This window comes from Talpa occidentalis, unplaced genomic scaffold (assembly GCF_014898055.3).
Source record: "Talpa occidentalis isolate TD23 unplaced genomic scaffold, MPIMG_talOcc4v2.1 talOcc4.12, whole genome shotgun sequence".
NCBI classification, from domain to species: domain Eukaryota; kingdom Metazoa; phylum Chordata; class Mammalia; order Eulipotyphla; family Talpidae; genus Talpa; species Talpa occidentalis.
The window spans coordinates 1,144,059-1,164,396 of record NW_023601212.1 but is presented as its reverse complement, the minus strand read 5'-3'; the positions used below and the strand labels follow the sequence as shown (position 1 = coordinate 1,164,396).

Below are 20,338 nucleotides of genomic sequence, written 5' to 3'. Positions count from 1 at the left end.
TGGCTGCTGGCTGCAGGACGGGCCTCTCGGCGGGCCTGGCTCCCGGGCCTCACAGAGCTGCGTTTCCAGCCGCTTGGAGCAGGCTGTCGGCACTAAATCACCGGGGAAGTCCGCGTGAGTCTCTGAATGAACTGTGGAACGGAGTCGCCGGGCCGCGGCGGGGGGCTTGCAGCGGGCGCCGCATTATCCATCTCTCCTCCGCCCAGGACGGGCTGCTCTGTGTTGCGCAGGCCCTGGGCCCAGGATGGCTCCGTCGGTGGTTCGAGTCGTCCTGGGCGTCCGAGATGATCTTGTCTCTGGTGTGGTGTGGAGGAGAGAGGGCACATCGGGCCGGGACGCTGTGTCTGCGGTTCTGGGCCTGCCCGAGGGCCGCGGCGCGGGGGACTGGGGCCCTCGGCGGGGAGGGCGCAGGGACGCCGAGGGCGCGGAGGAGCCCGCGGGCTCTGAGGAAGAAGGCGCCGGCCAAGTGCAAGGAGTTGTCGCCGGCGCTGCTCATCACAAGTGCTGAACGCAGGTCTAAAGAGCAGTTGTGCCGGGGATTGGGAGGAAGCTTGAGCTTCCCGCCGCCTGCTGCCAGGGGTGAGCCAGCTCCGTTGCAGGCGGGGGGCGAGCCGTTTCGGATCGGGGCGTCGAGATAAGACGGGCTGTCCGTGGACGTCGAGGTGCCGGCAGGTCCCCGGCGAGGCACGTGGAGCTGAGCTCTCGGCCGCGGCAGCACCTCGTCCCCAGAGCCGGGGGAGCGAGCACCGCCCGGCCTCCGCGCCAGCGCCATGGGAAAGTTAAATATTTTGTCAACAACCGTCTAAAATGTTAATTGTTAGCTTAAGAAAGTCCAACAAGTTAAATCATTGCCAGAGCTCCCTGGTTATTTTTAACTGATAATAATCGCGTTTGCCTTGGACAGTCCCTCGCTGGAGCCCTGAGACCGGGGCGGGCTGCTGGCCCCCCGGCCCCGGCCGCGCGTGAGGACGCGTCTCGGCGCTTCCGTGAGACCTGACCTGTCTTTGTTCTGTCTTCCAGAGCAGAGTCATGAGAGGAGGGTCCTTATCTCGCCTGGACCTTCCTGCTACTTCTCTCAAGGAAATATAACGACTAGCTCCACACAGGCCAGAGTCCCGGTGGCGCGAGAGGCCTCAGCCCCTTATCGGGGATCGACAGGCTGGGGGTGCCCCCGGGCCGTCTGGGGGGTCCGCTCGGGGGCCCGCGCTGGTTGGTACAGGGGCATCTGCCTTCTTTGAGGTCAGGTCGCAAAGTTTGTCAGATTTTCTGAACTGCCAGAGTTGTGGGGCCCGGGCTCTGGTCCGGTGGGGCAGACACGGCGGCTAACTAGGCTGCCCGCGTGGCGGGGGGCGGGCGGGGCTGTTCCCCAGTTATTATTGTTCGTGTTTGTTTTCAGCTTTGCTCTTGAATCTCAAAAAGGGACGGGAGCGTGAAAGCACCTCGTCCAGGGCCCCGCCCCGAATGCAGCCTCGGGGGTCTGCCCAGCCCAGCCCAGCCCAGGTGCGGTCAGCAGGCCCTGCCGAGCGGGAACATCCCTCACCTTTTCCTCCTCTCCTTCCCGCGAGTCCCCGCCCGTGGGCAGGCGAGGGCTGAGGCGGGGCGGGTTGGGACGGGTCTGCAGGAGCCGGCACCAGGTCAGGACCGGGGGAGGCGCCGTGGGGGTTCTCAGGGGGGGAACGGGCCGCCCGACACAGGAGGCGCGCGGGGGGGACCACGATGCGCCCGGCTGGGTTGTCACACACGTGAGCGCCCCCTTAGCGAGAGCCTGGCCGGTCAGCACGGCCGCCCACTCCAGACGGGGACGCTGAGGCTCAGCCACGGAGCGGATGGAGAACGTGCCCCAGGCGCGGGCGAGTCCATCCGTGCGCGCGCCCACGTCACGCTGCGGCGCTGCACGGTCAGGGGAGGGCGCGGCTGTCCCCGCACTCGGGGACGGAGCGGGGGCGCGCGTCCCGGCTCGGCTCTCCGGCGTGGGGGCATCACGGGAGACTCGGATCCAGCTAGGGGAGCTCCGTGGAGGTGTGGGCGCTGGGACCCCAGCCCGGGTGTGGGGCTGCGGGAGCCAGAAGGGGGCAGCTGAGTGTGGCTAGGCCTGGGCGTCGGGGCTGGGGGCAGAGTGCGGTGGGGGGCAGTGTGGCTGGGGTGCAGCGGTGCCGGAACGGTGAGCGGACAGCGCGGGCAGGGCCGGCTCAGAGCAGTGGGCGTGCGGGAAGTGCTGACCCCCCCACCCCGCGGCCCCTTCTCCTCCGAAGCGTCGGTCCCGCCCGGCTCCGCGTCCCGGGCTGCCGGGGCCTGGCTGTCCTCACGCAGCTCCACCCTCCGAGGAGGGCGTCCAGGCCCCCCGCGCGCCGGAGAGGGGGCCACCGCGGGACCCTGCGGGGCCTCGGGCCCTGGCCAGGAGGAGGTCTGAGGCCCGCGTTCTCTTGCCCGGGACCGGCCTGCCCGCAGCCGGGCTGCCTGGGCGTGCGCTCGGGCAAGGGCTTCTCGTTGACAAGACATCGCAAGCCGAAGTCCACGCGACTGCGGTCCGGGCGGCCCGAGGCTGGCTGGCCTGGTTCTCGGCCGCTCTTCCCGCAGACGCGGGCCAGGCCCTGCCCGGGCTCTGAGGCGGGGCTGGGCGGCTGCCCCCGCGGGCGTGTCCCCAGGGCACGGGGCCGCTCCGTGGAGGAGCTGGCCGAGCCGAGAGCCCGCTCTCCCTTCCCTCCTGACCCCAAGCCCGGGCCGGGATGGCCCCAGCTCGCTGCCAGCTCGCGCTGCCCCGCCCGCCCGTGGCGGGCAGGTGTGCTCCTAGGCAGGGACTGGGGTGATGGCGCGGGGGAGCGGGGCGGGGGCTTGGGGGCGGCCACACCTGAGGGCGGAAAGCAAACTGTACAAAAAGAAGAATGGTGTAAAATACACATAACATGAAATTATAGAAACACAAGGGCAGGTAACAACGGTCACGCCCTGCTTCTCGGTGGGTCTTTGTGCTGGCAACCAAGGTTTTGGGGTGTCCCGTCAGGACTGGGCCTGGGAGCCGTGTAGCGTTTGCCGAAATCGCCCCTTCGTGCAACAAGGAGCCGTCACGTCGCGGTTCTCTCCGGCCAGAGCCGCCTCAGGAGCCGTTCACTGTCCCCCGGCCCGGGAGAGGTCAGTCTAAGGGGTGCGGCTGGGGTGCCAAGAGACACCCCGGCTGCTTGTTTAGGGGGCAGCAGCGTGGCAGGGGCGCAGGCTCCGGGTCTGGCCTCCCACGCAGCCTCCTGGGGACGGAGCCAAGCTCTCTTGCTCGGTTCTCCCAGCCGCAAAGTCGAACGTTAATAATCGGACTCGCTCCTTAGGGCGGCGGGGCAGGGGGGCCTGTGCTGAGGCCGCAGGCCCGATCGGGGGCTGGCCGGCCCCGGACTGTCCCCCAGCGCAGCAGGGACGTTTTCTGGGAGGCCTGGCTTTTCTCTTCCTATTCTCTCCGAACGGGTCTGTGGGGTGCCGCGAATCGCCCCTGGAGAGGCCTGTGGGCCAGAGTCCCATCTTCCTGGAAGGCTGAAGTCGGGGCTCGCTGGAGGCGGGGCCCACGGCCATGTCGCCTCCATTCCGGGGGCGCCGGCTCCGAGACCAGTGCCTGGCGGACTCGCTTCTTCCGGAGCGAGGACCAGGTCCCCACGCGGCTGCCCCGGAGCGTGGCCTGGGGCGTCAGGGAGAGAGCGGTCAGCCTTCTGTGCGCTTCGGACGCCACTCCAGGGGGCAGCTGGTTTGCGCCAGTTCACCCGCGTTACCAGCAGGAAGGGCCACCCCCGAGAGAATCTTGCGGCAGATTCACACGCATCCCTGCACCCACAGCAGCTGTGTGCACCCCTGCCGTGCCGACGGGGCTTGCGGGGCCCAGACCGGAGCAGGGGTCAGGTCGCTCAGACGCCAGCTCGCCCGCTGCAGCCGGGGTGAACAGGCCCCTCGGGGTGCCCCCTGCCCCCTGCAACCGCGGTAGGCGGAGAGGGTTGTGTCTCTCTGCAGAGTGGGGCTCCCCAGGCCCCCAGCAGGCCTTAGAGATGACACTTCTTGGCCCAAAGCACCATGTTCTGGTGGAGAAGCGATGGAATCGGTGAAGAATGGCCTTGCTCTGGGGTGTGGGAGGCTGCACTTGTCGGCTCATTCTCGCCGTTGAAACCCCCACCCGCCAGGAGGGAGACAGTCTTAGTGCGGGGAGGCCAGGCCGGCTTGGGGTGTGGTTGGTGCTCCTTGAAGGTGTGCTGCTCGCGCCCCGCTCGCTGCCCCAGCTGCTCCGTCATCCCAGGTCATCCCGGGCGCTTCTTCTCTGGTCAGCCACGTGCACTCCCGGCCCCCCGGGCAGCTGCTCCTCACCTCAGCGCCCCGAGCGCCGCACCCCGAGTCCTCCCCGGTGCAGCACAGCGCTTTGCGGGGCGTCTGATGGGTTGGGACAGAACGCTCCATGTCCGGGTGGAGCTTTTTCCCCAGAAAACGCGCGGAAGGCGCACGGTGGCTGAACCGCCAATCACGCGGGCGGGAGGGCTGCACGCACCGCGCAGGCTGCTCCGTGTCTCCCGGCCAGGCCTGCTCACCCGGGACGCGGCCACTTCTGGAGGCCTCTGGAGGCTGAACTAGATGGAAACCAGAACAGCCCCTGGGAGGCCGTGGGGGGACCGACTTCGCCGTTCACCTAGGGGACGGTTGCTAGTGAGGGGCAGCCCGCACCCCCACTGCCGCAGGGCCCTGCAGAGCCGGGGTACGGGGGAGCCCTCGTTGACCGTTCCCGAGGCGTGGAAGGAGCACCCGACCGGCAGGACCGGGCAGGGGTGGGGGCTGCGCAGGAGGAGCCTCCTGCCGGGGTCTGTTTGCAGACTCGGCCTCAGCGAGCTCTGGGCTGTCTTTGTGTTAAGTTAAACGCCGGCTCCCTCCTCGGGAACCCGATCGGCCACGCCCCAGGCCACACTATCTTTCTCCCGCGATGACGATGACGCAGGTCCCCGGGGGCCCAGCCGGGCCTCTGCCCGCTGCCTGCTTAGCTGCCTGCTTAGCTGCCTGGTGCGGGATGCTCTTGTCTCACGGTCTCGTGCTTGTGCCACACGGGGGACCCGCCGGCTCTGCTGGGTGGGCAGGACGGTGCCAGGTCCCGGGGGAGTCCAGCCGCCCTGGGGAGGAGCTTCCTTCGGCCTCCCAGGTTCTGCACCCACCCCACCCCCCCACTGCCCGGCAGCGAGAGGGAGTAGGTTGCAAATAGAAGCCTCGCTGCTCCCTCCTCTCCATCCTCCGTCCCCAGGAGGGCTGGACCACGGCAGCTAAAAATAGGGCTCCGGGCTATTAATTACAGAGCCGCTGGGCCCTCGGAGAGTAAACAGACCAGACCCTTCGCTCTTGACGGAGACAGTAAAGTTCATTTAAAAGAAAATGTTCCAGGATCCCTGGGTAAAGGCAGGAGCAGACCCTGAGCTTCTGCCGTCTCCGCCGGGCTGTGGAGGCAGCCGTGTTCGCGAGGACTTCGTATGAACTCACATGCGTCAGGGGAACTGCTGGGGCAGCCGGGAGGTCCGCGGGCATCTGGGCAGCCAAGGGAGTGTGGAGTCTGTTGCCGCTCACACTGGACAGCGAGGACCCTCCCTCTGGAGCGCGGCCGAGCCCTCCCCACCCCAAGCTGCTGCTGCTGCCCCTTGGGCCTGCAGCGGCCCGTGGCTCGCTCTAGCCAAGAGGGGCAGAACTGCACTGTGCCACTCCAGGGGCTTCCAGCCTCATGAGAGGCGGATCTCAGGGAAAGTGTCCTCCACACACGCGCGCACGCACACGCACACATGCACACACACACGCAATCATGATGGTGACCACGGTGATGGGAGCAGACGATGTCTGTGGCCTTGACGGGGGTGGTGGTGCTTCAGGGGGGTCTGCACGTCCCCAGACTCAGAGCTGAGTTCGTTAAATGTCCCAGCAGCCCTCAGTGGCTGGGAAAAGCAGCTCGCTGGGACCCGGAGGCCCTGGGGTACAAAGGAGCTGCGGAGCCATGTGGGGGCTGAGCAGCCCCGAGAGACCAGGCTGCTGTTGTTTCAAGCCCCCGGGTTTGGGGCGCCTGTGACTTGGCCTCGGTGATCTGCGTCCCAGCCCAGCGCCTTCGCCCAGAAGATGGCTCCGCCGGGCCTGTCTCCTCCTGTCTCTGGGGTTCGCTCTCTGCTGTGCAGAGCAAGGGGCACGTGGGCAGGGGGCGCGGGCCCTGACCCGCGGGCACGCGGAGTGGAGGCCCTGGCTGCTGCCTTCTCCTTCGCCTGCTCGGTGCCGGCCCCTCCCTCCTGGCCGCCCTCTCTCCCCTGGTGCCCCTGCACCCCGGAGGTCCCCGCCCCCGGTCCCCCTGCACGCCCTGGGCCTTCCCCTCCCGGACGGCGCCTGGCACAGTCGTTTCGCCCGGCCAGGCCCCCCTAAATAGAGGAGGGCAGGCCTCGCCAGGACCTCCGCACGCTGTCTGTCGGGAAGGGAGAGCCTCTCTCTGAACTGTCCAGGGGCTGTGCTGGGCGGCCAGTCCCTCGTGTGCCTCGGTCTCCCTGCTCCCGCCTCACAGGGGAGCGGCCAGGGGCCCACGGTCACATCCGGCTCAGTGGACATGGGGCCCGGGCCCGGCCCAGTGGTGGGGGCAGTGCAGGCAAGGCCTCTCCCTGCCCATCCTTCTCGGGGGCCGGCGGGGCTCGGCGAGCGGTCAGCAGGCCTTGAGCCTCTTCTGCCGGGCGCTGCGTGGGCCTGAGGGTGGCTGTCAGCGGCCACCTGTCCTCAGACACCCCCGGGGGAGGGAGGCGAGCTGGCCGGCGGGTGCTTTCACTTTCCCTTCCTGAAGGTGGGCCTCTGCGGGGGTCCAGACGTGCAGGGGGAGCTGCCGGTGGCCGTGTTCTTACTTCCCTCCCTCGGGGAAGTGAGGGGGTCGTGGGACGCCCACCCTCGGGGCCTCCAGCGGAGACAGTTGCGGGGCGAGGCTCTGAGTCACTCGCTGCCTTTGCTCTCCGAGAGGGCACTGATGTCCCCCGCCCTTCCCAGGCCCCGGGGACAGCTCTGTGGGCAGAGGCGGCCCCCCGGGGCTTTCCCCTGGGCCCTGAGAAAGTCGAGCATCGCCTGGGACGCTCGCGCAGCGCCCGGGCGGGCTGTTCCTCCGGCCGGCCCCGCCTGCCGGCCCCTCCGTGCGTCTGTCTCCAGGGCAGTGGGAAAGTGCAGATTCACGGCCGGGGTTTTTCTGTGTCACCACTTCGTGATTTAAATATGTTTCCGCTTTAAAGGGGAACTGGGGCCTGAGAAACCCGCCTGGGGGAGGGGACGCGCCGTGTCTTCCCGGGTCTCTAGGACTCCGAGCAGCGCCCCCAGCTCCTGCCCAGGTGCAGCCCTGAGCCCCGGAGCCCTGAGCCCATAGAGCACGGCGGGGGGCGCGGGGGGCCCAGGGGTGGGCACAGGATTTGCTCTAAACACACCTACGGCGGGAAATGCACCAACCACATAAATGTTCATCCCGGGCACTGCTCCGGCCGCGATCTCCTGCCGCGCGGCTTCATCTGGCTGCAGCGCAGGCGTCACGTCCGACCGCAGGACCCCAGGAACTCCGGGGTGTGGCGGGGACACAGCTCTAGTCCGGCCTGGCCTTGCGTTCTCGTCCACAAAGCAGAGTCACGGGAGCCGGGGTGGGGGGGGTGTCACCCTCTTTTGCGCCAAAGGGCAGACACGCCCAGACTGCCATCTGCGGGAGGAAGCACGCGGGCGGGGGTGGGGGTGGGCGGGGGCGCTTTTTCTAGTAACTTCTCAGCTCTTCAGCTTTTCTCCTGTGAAGGTATTTTGGGATGCTCGTGAGACCGTCTTGGTGGCGTGCTGTGCAGCTTTGCTTCGCTTTGCGAAAATGCTGAGATCCGGGGAACCAGCCGCCTCTCTCCAGCAGGTCGGGGCTCTGGCTCGGAAACCCCAGCGCCTCCGTCTCTCTGTTTACCGTGGTTATTTTTAGTCTGTAACATAATTTGGGTTTGTGACAGTTTGGTTACACGGGAGACTTTACAGGGAAAACAGAAACGAGGCATCGCATTAAAGAGTCCATTCAGGAGGATCAGAGCTCGGGCCGTGGGGCCAGGGGAGCAGGAGGGGCCGGGCCCCAGGACCAGGCCTGCCGCCCGGCCCCTCCGGCCACTCCCGGGTCTGGGCAGCCGCCCCCCTGGGCGTCTTCCTCCCCATCTGCAGCCCGGAGGGGCGGGCTCCTCTCATACAGCATCCAGCCCGTCCTAACGGGACCCCCATGGGGCCCCCCCATAACGCAGGGGCGTCTTCCTAAATTCCACCTCTGTGGGGGTGACGCTGGCTGCTTCCTCGCATGGCTTCCCTCTCCCTCTGCAGTGAGTTCAGGGCAGGCTTGTCCCTCTTGATAACCCATGTCGCCCCAGCCCCGCGTGTCCTGGGACATGTGGGGTCCACAGTAGGTTCCCGCCCAGCAGCAGGTCAGTGGCTTTAGACTTGGGCATCTGACGCCTTCCCGGAGGGCGTGGGGGGCTGCCGCCTCCCGGCCACGCCGCCTGCGCCGCCTCTGCTCGCCGTAAGGGAGCAGAGGAAAAGCCAGGAACCCCGCTTTCTGGACATCCGAGACACCTCCTCGCTTTTACACGAGACCCTCCGTGCCTCCTCCCAGGAGGCCCCCCACTGCGCGGTGGGGGGGTGGCATCGGGTCGTCCTGGCCACCCACTGGGGGGCTCCGCGCAGGGAGAGGGTGCAGGCCCCATGGGGGATCTTCCCTGGGGGATTTCCACAGCCGTCTGGTGTGAGCAGGCAGGTGGGGCAGAAGAGGCTGCAGGGGCGCCCCTCAGGGGATGGGCCCTGTGGGGGTTCCTGGGGCTGCCCCCTCCGGGACCATATTCGGGGACCAGCCTGAACGAGGGAGGAGCCACATTTAAGTGACGACCCGGAGCACAGCCCCCGGCTCCTCCGTGCTAATTGGGGTGGGATTGGGCGCAAGCATGGAAGCCCCCTGGGAAGCCCTGGGGGTCCGCACCAGCCCCCCTCAGCTGGAGCTGTCTCTCGGCAGGGCCTGCCCCAGGCTGGACCCTTCTGGGGGGGCTCCCCACAGCATCATTGGGGCCTGTGCCTTGAGGTTGGAGACTGAGCAGGAACTGGCTGAAGGACTGAGAATATCACCCCCCTGTGGTAAGACGCGCCGGGGAGCGCCCGGACCCCCGGGGGCGGCGTCTCGGTGGCTCTGGGGACGCAGGAGGAGCCGGGCCGGCAAACAACAGGTCGTTCGTCATCACACCTCCCTGTGCCGCAGCCCACAAAGTCCTCTCCACGGTCCTCTGAGCCCTGCGCTGTGAGTGACCAGCCGGCCGTCTGTGTCTCCACGTGGGGAGCGCTCCCCGAGGCTGGGAAGCTGGTAATCCCCAGCCCGAGGCGACTGCAGTGCCCAGAGCCCGGGCGCTGCCCTGTGCCCCGGGGCCTGGGCCTCCCTTCCCGACCGGCCGTGCGGGGCAGGGGCGGGCCGTGCTCCCCGGGGCCTGACCGTGCTCCCCGGGGCCTGACCGTGCTCCCCGGGGCCTGACCGCGCAGGGTGCCCGCGGCAGAGTTGAGGGCTGGGCCCCAAACGCACCCGACTTGGCCCCCCGGGGGGCGCCGCCGGCCGCACACCCACGCACGCTTGAGGCCGTGACTGTCCTCGGAAGAATGACAGCCGCGAGTGGAATGAGGGTGTCAGGCACCCAGGCCGCAGCCGGGACCAGGGCGGCTGCCGAGAGAGTCCCGTGCTCGTCTTTTAAAGGCTTTGTCGGTTGTGAGAGGGCGAGCGGGCGAGGGGCCGCCCTGGGCCACCGCGGGTCGCGGAGAGAAACTCGAGCCAGGGTCACGGCAGCGACGGCGCGCCTGGTTTCTTCCCGCCGCTGCTCTCGGGGCTCGAGTGTCTCAGGTGGAGCTCGGGGGCCTGTCCCCGTCCCTCTGCGCCGAGCAGGGAGCGCGAAGCCGCCCAGGCCCAGGCTGAGTGTCCCTGGGGACCCTGAGAAAGCGCAGGCCCACCCCTGGCTCCGGGGGGCTGTGCCCGTCAGCCTTGGCGGGTCGGGGGCTCCCCACCAGGGCAGCCACCCTGCACGGCCGCTAGGGACGGGGCTGCTGGGCACGGGGCGAGCGGAGTTCTCAGGGCCCTCTGCGTGGGGGACGCCGGCCCTGGGGGTGGCCGGCCCCGTCTCCGGGGGACGCCAGCCCTGTGTTCTCACCGCGCTGCGGGAGGCGGGAGGCCCGGGTCTGCGGGCGGATGCGGACCCCGTGGGAGGGCGGGCCGCTGCCCAGCCGCCGCCTCGGCCCCTCTTCCCGCCCCAGCCAGCAGCGCCCGCACCGTCCAGGCCGTGCCGGGAGTCCTTCCTGCTGCCTTGGGGGGTCTGAGCGGGGGGCAGGGCTCCCGTGCCTGCCGCGGATCCCCTCCCGGGACGCTGGCCCCCCGGCCGCCGCCGGGCTGAGCCCTTTCCTCGACTCGGAAAGGCCCGCGGGCCTCGGCGGGCACCGACTCTGCGTGTCCCGCTTCACCCTTAGTGTGAGCCCGACTCGGCGAGTCTCACTGGCCTGCAAGCGGCTCCCTCACCCCCCCTTGACCCCCGTCTCCAGGCTGGCGTCTCCGCCGCTGGGGCACCTTCCTGGGGCACCCCCCGCGGTGGGGGAGCTGCCCGGGGCTCCCCGCACGGGCCCTGCAGCGCGCACGCCTGGCAGCGCGCCACCCGGAACCCTATTTTTAGGCGCCTCCGGGCTGTTGTAGACGCGCCGTGACCGGCGCCCACACTTTCTCCCGGTTCCCCAAAGCGGCTCAACTGGCGAGAAGTTGTTATTATATTAAAAAAAGGGAGAAAAAGCTCAGACTTCGGGGCTCGCTTTCCACTCCTCGGACTGGAAACTGCATCTTCAAAAAGAACGTTTGGCCTCTGGTTGCTTCCTCTGCTGGTCCAGCACCGGGTGATTTGGGGGAAGCAGGCGCTGGGCCTGCCGGGTCGTTTCCTGGCCGGGCCGGTGGCCGCTGCCCAGGGCCGGGGCCGTGTGACTGACCGGCGCAGCTCGGGAGAGGCGGGCGGGGCGCGGGGCACGGCGGGGACTGTTCAGGCCCTCGGGGTCTTCTGTATCTGGAATGAAGCCCCGCAGAGAGGTGCCTGCCCGCCCCCAATTCTGCAGCCTTCGCCAGTCCCATAGAAGAACGTCAATAACACCCCAAACCCTCGCCCGCCGAGCCCCGCAGACGCAGCGTTGACATCTCGGGGTGCGAAGTAGTCCCCGGAGATCTGGCGGGGGACGGAGCAGGCGAGGGCGCCGCGTTCAATGGGGCGGGCCGTGAACTGTATTGTCTGCTGGCGCTCGACGGTGTCCCCCGGCTCTGCAGGAGCAGCAACAGTCATTGATTCTGTGTCTCGCTGTCCCGGGTCAGGGTCCGGGGGCCTGGCCAGGCCTCTCACGAGCTGGAGTCACCGCAAGGCTGGGCAGAGGATCCGCCGCCACGTCCACCCCAGTAGCTGTTGGTACGATTTGATTTCTGCCTCCTTGGCCTCTCCAAAGGCTGCCTGAGGGAGACACGCACACCCCAGGCAGAAGGCACTAGGCTCACAGGGACACACTTTTGCTTCTGGGGGCCACGCAGCCAACGAGGGTACAGTGGGGAGGAGCCGGGGCCTCCAGGCAGCCCCCCACCTCCAGGCAGCCCCCCGCCTCCAGGCAGCCCTCCGCCTCCAGCCCTGCTCCAGCTCTGCCAGGCCACCTGGTGCGCTTAGGCCCAGCCCACGGCCCCTGCCAGAAGCCCCTGCATCTCTCCTCAAGGCCCCTCGCCCGGTCTGGTGGCCCAACCACGCGTGGACTGGTCAGTTCCCCCGAGGAGCCAAGGACTTTCCTTCCGGAGAGCCCTTCGTGGGTTATTTCTCCAGCTCGACGCAGGGCTCGACTGACACCTCAGCTGAGGGACAGCCGTGCACCACCCCTTCCTCACAGGTGTCTCCCGTTACCTGCACGCTGGCCCCATCTCTGTCCTCTTGACAGCACTGTTAGCTTAGCATCCCCCCTGCGTCCACTCCTGTCCCCCCGTCGCTCCGTCCCCTGGAGCAGCACCTCCCTCTGGCTTGCTCTGCCGCAGCGTGTCTGCTGCCCACGGGCGTGTGTGGACACGCAGGGCGCTGCTTGAGGAGCAAACAAGTCTCTGACTCGCTCTGTTCCCGGGGAGAGGGTAGGATGGAGGACCAGCAGGAACAGCTACTTGTATTTTCCAAACAACTTCATCCTTCTAGAATATTCCATGAAAGGAAATTGCAGCTGTGCACAGCGAGTGACTCACCCAGCAGACTGAAATCCAAGGCGCCCGAGGGCCTCGTTCTGTTTTGCAGAGAGTTGCAGGTGGAGCTGCTGCCCGCGGGAGGGGCACGGCTGTGTCCGCGTGGCAGAAACACGTGCGTTGCTCACGCCCTTGGCACTTTTCATCAGAGTCTCCCGTGCGCTGACCATGAGGACACCTGAAGCTGATTGTGTGAAACTGAGGCTTGCGGCGACAGCCCCGGCTGGGCCCGGCCCCTCCCCAGCCAGCCCCACCCCTGGGGCCAGGTGCACAGCCCAGCCCTGCAGGACGGGGCTCAGGCGAGTGTGCCCGGGGCTGGCCAGACCCCAGTCCCCAGGGGGCCTTGCCATGCCAGGAAGGGCACGCGCCAGTCCCACCTGCCAGTGCAGGTGAGTTCATGTCTGGGAACAAACCCAGAACATGAAACTCTGCTGCGTTCTAAGAGACACGGGAGGAGTGTGGGCACAAGGACTCCTTTAAATCTGAAGATTTGGAAGAGCGTTAGAATAGATTGCGGCAGCTCGGCTTCACCCGGTAGCCAGCCCCGGCGGCTGCAGGCCCAGCGCGTGCGTGTGAGGTCAGTCAGAGGAGACGTGTCCTGCAGGCGACCGTGTGGGGGTCAGGGAGTGTGGGGGTGTCGTTGCTCATCTTTGAGGTTCCTAATGAGGACGACCAGACTCTCCCATGGAATGTCCCTTGCTCCCTCTGCCAATAAATCTTTATTTGGCGCCTTCTGTAGACGCGGGTCCGGGCTGCGACCAGGCCCTCCTGGCCGGCTGGCCCTGGGAGGGTCAGAGGGGGCATCTGGTGACGGTGCCCCTCCTGGAGAAAGGGCAGCCTGGGTTTGCCTGCGGTTCCCCCCTTCATACCCACCCCTGGCCCTTGACGCCAGCCTGGCGAGCAAACCAGCGAAGGAAGCAGCCCGGGTGTGTGGCCGTGTGGCCCATCACGCATCCTGACTGGCACTTGCCAGGACACCTGGCCGCTCGGCGTCCGGCCACTGGCCCAGGGTGCAGGACGAGATGTGGACTCAGGGTCCTGTCTCAGGGGCAGCAAATCCACATCCTGGCATTTTTAGTAGCACGACAGCCGGACAACCAGCCCGAGCCTGAGCAGCCCCCAGCCTGGACCGCCCCCAGGACACCTCACACCCCGGCTCGGGAGGCCCCGCTGGACACATGAGCAAACCCAAACCTCGTCGGAGTGTCTGTCGGGCTCGCTCTTCTGCGAAGCAGAGGCAGAGCCAGGCCAGAGGAGCGGGTCCCCAGGGGGAGGCCGGAGGAGGGAGGAGGAAGCAGAAGGGTGGGCGGTTCGGGGAGGCTGGGCTGGGGGGGCGCCGCGGGGGGACTTGGCGAGGCTCGAGCACGTGCTGGGACTTGGCAGGAGAGGGAGGACGCGTCTGAGAAGGGAAACCCGTGAGAAAGTCATTTGACCAGTGATTCTTAAACTTCAGCGAGCCCCGAAATCACCTCGAGGCTTGCGAGAGCATGGCTTCCTGCCCCCGCCCCCCGTTTCTGACTCAGCAGGTCGGGGTGCACTTGTCTGAGGTGTCCCAGCCCATGCAGACGCTGCCCGTGGGGCCTCTTAGCACGTGGGTCGCGGGAGTCAGGCAGGTGGGGGTGAACCCCAGCCCCACTTGCTAGTTGAGACCCTGATCACGTCCCTCTGCGCTAGCGTCTCCCCCTCGCCACGCAGGAGTGGTGAGGCTGGACCGTGCAGCGCGCCCCAGCGCTCCTGCCTCCAGAGTATTGTTCTGTCTGGGCTCCTGCCCCGGGCCGTTTTGGGGAAGGAAAGAAAGCGCCGTTCAGCTCCGGAGAAGGAAAGAATGGCTTCATTCAGCAGGCGCGGGGTTGAGTGCGAGGACGCCCGGGTGATGCCCGACAGCCCGGCCACGTCTCCCTGTCCCCGCCGGGGTCCACTCACCCCGGGATTCCTCACGGGACTCCTGCCAGGACAGCCCTGAGGCTGGTGCTTGCGCCCGCGGGAGCGACAGCCTGGCGAGGTGGGGCTTCGAGCACACAGCGGTGCGCACAGCCCGCCCCGCAGCGAGGTTGATGTTACGTGGATTTACCACGAAAACGTGTCCTCCTGGGGGGACATCGCTTTAGTGCGGGGTTAGCACCTTTGTTCAGATCATCTGCTTGGGCAAAAGGGTGACTGAGTCTGGAGCCTGCGTTGTCCACCCTCCGGGCGGGCCCTGGGCCTGCCGTGTCAGCGCCGTCTGCAGGACGAGTTTCAGTCGAGAATCGGGGAGCCCTGGAGACCCCCACGCTGCACTGCAGCCACGGCTCCTCTTCACAGCCCCCCTTCCTGGCCTCCCTGGGTGACAGACCTGGAATGTCCTGGAGGACGCTGCTGGCCCCAGCCTGTCCCTTGCTGCCAGCTTTCTCTGAGACGCCGGACGTGGTGGTGGACTCGGCGCTCACGGGCTGCGCTGTGGGTCTTCCCGGGGGCCTGCACCTGCACCTCAATCCGTGGCCACATCCTCGCTGCCCAGGAGGTGCCTGGTGCTTAAAAGCAAACCCTCCCTGCAGGGAAGACAGGGCTCCTGGCCAAGGCATACGAAGGGGCCAGGAGGAGTCACAGCAAGAGCAGATGCGGCCACTTCAGCTGCCCGGCGCGGAGTGGACGCCACGTCCAGGGGCAGCCTGGACGCGTGAGGACGCAGCCCCCTCAGCACGCGTGTTCCCGTAGCTCTGTTTCTGCAGCGTGACTGGGTGTTGAGCTTGGCGCGCTGAGCACTGCCTTTGCTAGGCTGGACGGAGAGCCTGGCGCGGTCCACCGTCTGCAGCGCGGACGGGCTGAAATGTCGCCAGAGGCGCAGCCACACCTCGGGGTCACTGACATCCGAGGTGCAGCAGCCGGGACGTCACGGTTGCACTTGATGTTTATCTCAGACGAGGCCTCTCGTGGCTTCTGGAAAAGCATTAGAGGCCACGAGGGTCCCTGGTGGCCGCTCCTGCGTCCTCCGGCCACGGGCTGGGAGCCAGGACCCCGAGTCCCTAATCCTCCGGGGGCCGGGACGCCTGAGGCACATCGTGAGGCAGGAGCCGCAGAGACCTCGACTGCCCGGGCCTGCCCCACCGCTGTGCTCCCCCAGCAGGCGCCCAGCCTCTCCCAGCCGCGGTGCCCACGTGGACAAAACGGAGGGCTCCCGAAGGCCGAGAGGCGAGGGGCCGGCATAGCCAGGCCCGTACCCCGTCCTTCTGCTGCTCCCGCTCTTTCCCGCTGCTTCTCCCGCAGGGGTCTCCCCCCACCCCCCAGCCCACGTCTGTAAACGATGCTGCAGAGCCGCGCGCCCAAGCGCTGCACGGCAGGTGGTGTTGCTGTATGGCGGCTTCTGTTTCACCCTCCCGCGACCGCGTGGCGTTGGGAGGGGCGCAGCTCCGGTCCTCACACGGGCGGCCCCGGGGGCGGGGGCGGGGGAAGCCGGGGTCTGGCAGAGCAGGACGCGCCGACTGGCCTCCACTGCGGACATGTCCTGGTCACTGCGCAGGCCGCCTTGGGCCGGAGAGGGCGCGCCTGTCACGCCTCCGTGGGGTGGGGTGGACCCCCGGCCAGGCCTCGCCGGCGGGCTGCGCTGCTTGTTTCTCTTCCACGAGTGGCCGAGCTGTGGCTCCAGCCATGGGGTCACCAGGGACCCCGGGCTCGGCCTCTGCAGTTCGGGGTGTGTTGGTGGGTGAGGCCTCAGATCTTGTCCCCCCGTGAGGCGTCGATGGGACACAGGAGCCCGTTGGCCCCGAAGCCTGGAGGGGCCTGGAGGGGGACCCCAGACACGCTGGTCCCGGGTTAGCTCAGAGCAACGTGCCGGGGCGCAGTGGGGCCGGGTCTGGGCCTCCTCGAGGGGCTCCCCCAGAGCCGAGCCAGCGTCCTCCTCGGCACCCTCCCGGGCGCGGGCGCCACGGGTCCTGAAAATCACCCATCTGGGAGGGGGAGCATCTCAGAGTCGTGGCCCTGGGCCCTGGAACCCAAGCTGCGCCGCTTATTAACTGAGCAAATTGGGGGAAATTATCATCCTAAGACCTTAATGCCTCCCTCCCCCGTGGCTGGCGGGAGGATTACGTGGAGGCTTGGGTTACGTGGAGGCTTGGGTTACAGCTCCCAGGGCCCAGCAGCCTCCGCCCCTCCTGCCCTCCCGCCTCCCGCTCCCGGCCTCCCCTCCTGCCCCTCCTCCCCCCACCCCTGCCCAAACCCGCCCTTTAGTCTTTTTTTTTTTTAAAGATTTATTTATTTATGCACACAAGAGCTGGGGCACAGGCCAGAGGTGTGGGGGTGAGAGGACTCCCCAGAGACAGAGTGGGGAGCAGAACAGGCGGATGGACTGAAATCCACTGCTGAGGGGAGCAGCAGGGAGACAGGAGAGTCTGCTGCGCCCTGTGGGTAGCTCCCTGGCCGGGGATGGAACTCGTGCTGCAGAGGCTCCGGGCAGCTTCATAGGTTGCGTCTCAACCCCTGCACCACCAGGGAGGCCCCTCCTCCCTTTAGTCTTAACACCGAGCCGGCCGCAGCTCTCTGGACAGACCCCGCCGCGTGCGTGAGTGAGTCACAGGGAATTGTCGCGGAATAACGTGCGCTACAGCAGAGCTCTCCCAGCTCGCGGCTCAGGGTCACGCTGAAGACGGCTTTGAAACTTGGGCTCTGAGAGTGAAGGTCCCGGGCCCTCCCGGGAAGGGCGGAGGCTCTCCAGGCCCGCCGTGATGTCAGGCCGCGTCACTCACCGCGGCGGGAGGGAGCTCCTGCCTCCAAAACCAGAAACATTCGCCGGAAACCTCACGACACACTCGCCGGAGCCATGGCCCGCGGTGGCGTGACTCTCTCGGCTCCGTCTGGCTGCCCTTAGCCAGTTATTTTTGTGCCGTTTTCTTTCTTCATGTTGCCGCATTTTCTGCGCCTGGCCGGGCGTGTGCCGAGCAGAAGGCCCGGGGCTCCTGGGCTCACTGTGTGTGGACGCGGGACCCGTTCACCCCGCAGGCATTTGCTCAGTCCCCGTGTGTCCACCCCCAGGGTGGGGCGTCTGACCCCCAACTGCAGAGGCATTAGCTGCTAACAGGATGGACCAAACCTGCAAACATGTCGGGAAACACCGTCTGCACGTGCTGGCGGCCCCGGCTGCCCGAGGTGGGGGCGCTTGCTCTCACCCCTCGACTCCAGCGCGCCGGTGGTGTTTGCAGGACTAAGAAGCAAGTGTTTCCCGATCTGCCCTGCCTATACATTTATGTGAAACAGAACGGAGTCTGGACCCGGCGTGGAAATGATTTCGGCGTGTGCGCGGGGCCCGGGGCTGCGGGGCCTCCCTCCGTCCGCGGGGAGCCGGTGCTGTCCGCCCGGGCCGGCGTCGCGGGGGAGATGACAGCGTCATGGGACGGGGCGCGGCGGGAGTGCTTGGATGACAGAGAACAAAACAGAATCCAGTGTGCAGTCAGCGCAAAGCTGGTGCCAGAGCTCAGAGTAATACCGTCGTTATTTCAGTTGCCCCTCGATCTGGGGGGCGGTGGCTGAACACACGGACAGCCGTGACTGACACGGGATGGCCCGCGGGGGCGCTGCCAAAGCCCCGGTGACTTGTCAGAGTTCTGCTGTTGAGCAAATGGCTGGATGTCGCCCCTCCTGGTTTAGGGTCTCCCTGAACTATCTGGGCGTAATTGCTTCCACACTTCCTCATTAGTGTTTTATGGTCTTACTACGTTGACTAAGCCCTCGGCTCGTCGCCGTGTTGAAATGAAACTTCCTCTCTCTGCAGTTTTGATTCTAGTGCTGAGGTGGGGCCCCCCGAGCGTCACCCAAGCCTCGTGTAAGGCTGGAAGCTGGCGTCATGGAACCTTCCAGGGCACGGGCAGAGGTTGCCCGAAGTTCCAGCGAGCCCAGCGGGAGCTGCCCTTCGAACCCACGTCTGCCCCCGGGAGTCAGCCTGGGTGGGGGGTGAACAGGGGTGTAGGTGTCTCTCGGGCTGGTCTGGGGGCTGAAGCCACAGCAGTACAGGAGGGGAGATTACTGGGGGGCTGGTGTGGCTCCCACACTTGTGACTAGAGGGGCGTCGTCGGCTCTGAGAAGAGGCTTCATAAAGGATGAGGCTCCTTTAATCTGCTGGGTGGGGGGAGCGCCACCCCGCCCTCCTGCCCCTCCTGCCCCCCGCTGGCCCCCCAGGAGCGCAGAGACCCGCCAGGCCCAGCAGACGCTGTGGTCCCACAGCAGCCGCAGCCGGGACAGCCTGGCCAAGCTCGCGGGAAGGCTGGAGCTGCGGCCCTAAGATGGCCCCCTGGACGCCGCCCAGCGCCTGGGAGCCTGAATGGGGGTTTTGTGCGGCAGCGCGAGCCGGAGTCTGGGTGATGGGGCAGGAGGCGGCTAATCCGGGGGCGGTGCTTTCCCTGCCGCTGCTGTTCTTCTGAAATGAAAGTGTAAGCAAAGCTTCCCTGCGCGGCTTTGATCTCTCACTCAGGCTGGAGGCAACTTGATCCGGGGCTCTCGCCCCAGGCTTGGGCTCTCTGGCCTGCACCCCCTCCCTGGCACTCCGGGGGGCCCGGGGGTGGGCCACGGCCGCTTATTTGCGGATGCTGCCTGGGGAAGACGGGGCGTCTTGCCGGGCGAGGTGCCCAGCGGTTGTGACTGCTCCAGGGTGTGAGTGACCAGGCCCCAGGCCAGAGCTGCGCCGTGACCCCACGGGCAGTGGCCTCCGAGCACGGAGAGCGGGGCGCTGGGCTCCACGTTCCGCCCCCTCCCAGCGTGGAGATGACAGACAGACTCTGGGTTCGGCCATTTAACTTGGGAGGAAAGCAAGTCCGTGTCTTCCACGCCCCCGGCTGAAAGGCCAGCGAAACGGCCTCTGCTGTCCACGAGAGCCGCCTCGTGAGGGACTCCGGTGACCGCTGCCCGCTCGCGCAGTCCGTCTCCACTCAGCCTCAGAGCGGCCAGGCCAAGTGGGCTCGGGGCAGGGGAAAGTGGACAGTGAGCTGTGGCTTCTGAATGCAGGATCCAGAGGCCCCTTCTCTGGGGGACGGGCCCTGTGCTCCCCAGCCCCCCCAGCCCCGGGCGGCCGGGGGCCCTGGCTGTGCAGCTGTACTGAAGGCAGGGGGCTTCCGCGGGGCTGCTGCGGGCAGTGAGCACACAGTTCCACGCAAGGGAACGTTCTGGAACCCTGTGGACACGAGGGTGCTGCCCTGTTTCCTGTAGTGACCCCCAGAGATCCTGTCTAAGGAGGTGCCAAGTCCCCGGGTTGCTCTGGCTGTGTCGACAGGGCCCGGAATCCCCTCGGTGCCGAGTCTTTTGAAGCCTTTTGCTCCAGTCCAGGGAACTCTTCAAGAGGAGAGCAGAACGTCACAATTTCCGTTTTTAGCCCCAAACAGATGCCGGCACGTTCGCTCTTCCCCATTCCAGGGTGTGCCCGGGCTTGCGCCGGGACGCAGGTGGCCACGGCGCGTCCTCCCGGAGCACAGGCCGCCGCCCGCTCGGGGGAACCCGCCTGGCGCGGGGCTGGGGCGGCCGGGCCTGCCCCGGGTTTTCTTCTTATTTTAAAACACCGGAGTAAACGTTTCCCGGGGCACATTTCTCTGGTCTTCAGGTTTGAAAGGCCTGCTGGGGAGACACAGACAAGCTCTGGTTTCCAGCAGCAGGAGATCTCGCTGCTCACGGCTTGGTTTTTTTTTTTTAATCCGCGGAGAGGCTTTCGCTTGATCTTTTGGAAACACTTTTCAGAGTGTGGATCCTTGTTTGCTGCTTTGTAGTTTGATTTAGTCGCCAGGTTAACCAGTTGTTTTCGCCCAGTGGGACCTCAGAGGAAGATATCTTGCAGGGAGGCAGATGTTTTCATCTGCTTAATTTTCGGTTACTTTATTTTCAAGTTCTGGAAACACTCAGAATAGTTCATCATGCAAGTTGTGGAAACTTGTTCTAATTTAGAAACAAATTCCCTTTGTGCACTGCGCGGCTTGGATAGGAACCTACAGCTCCCGGGCCCTGGGGCGGTGGGGATGGCTGAGATTTTATTTCCCAAAGGTTTTCCCTATAGTGCAGTTTCACGTTATTTTAATCCAGGATACATCCTGTCTCCTCATCGTCATTATCTCCATCATCTTTTAACTA

The 20,338-nt window shown here is 66.6% G+C and overlaps 1 protein-coding gene across 1 annotated transcript in view; it reads left to right on the top strand.

The window, feature by feature from the left end:
- Positions 1 to 17,332: 17,332 nt before the first annotated feature.
- Positions 17,333 to 20,338, top strand: part of MAML2 (mastermind like transcriptional coactivator 2) — a 124,871-nt gene continuing 121,865 nt past the window's right edge. Inside the window, exon 1 of the mRNA XM_054692917.1 lies at positions 17,333 to 17,710. Coding sequence (XP_054548892.1) covers positions 17,333 to 17,710 — 378 coding nt within the window. The remainder of the gene's footprint in view (positions 17,711 to 20,338) is intronic.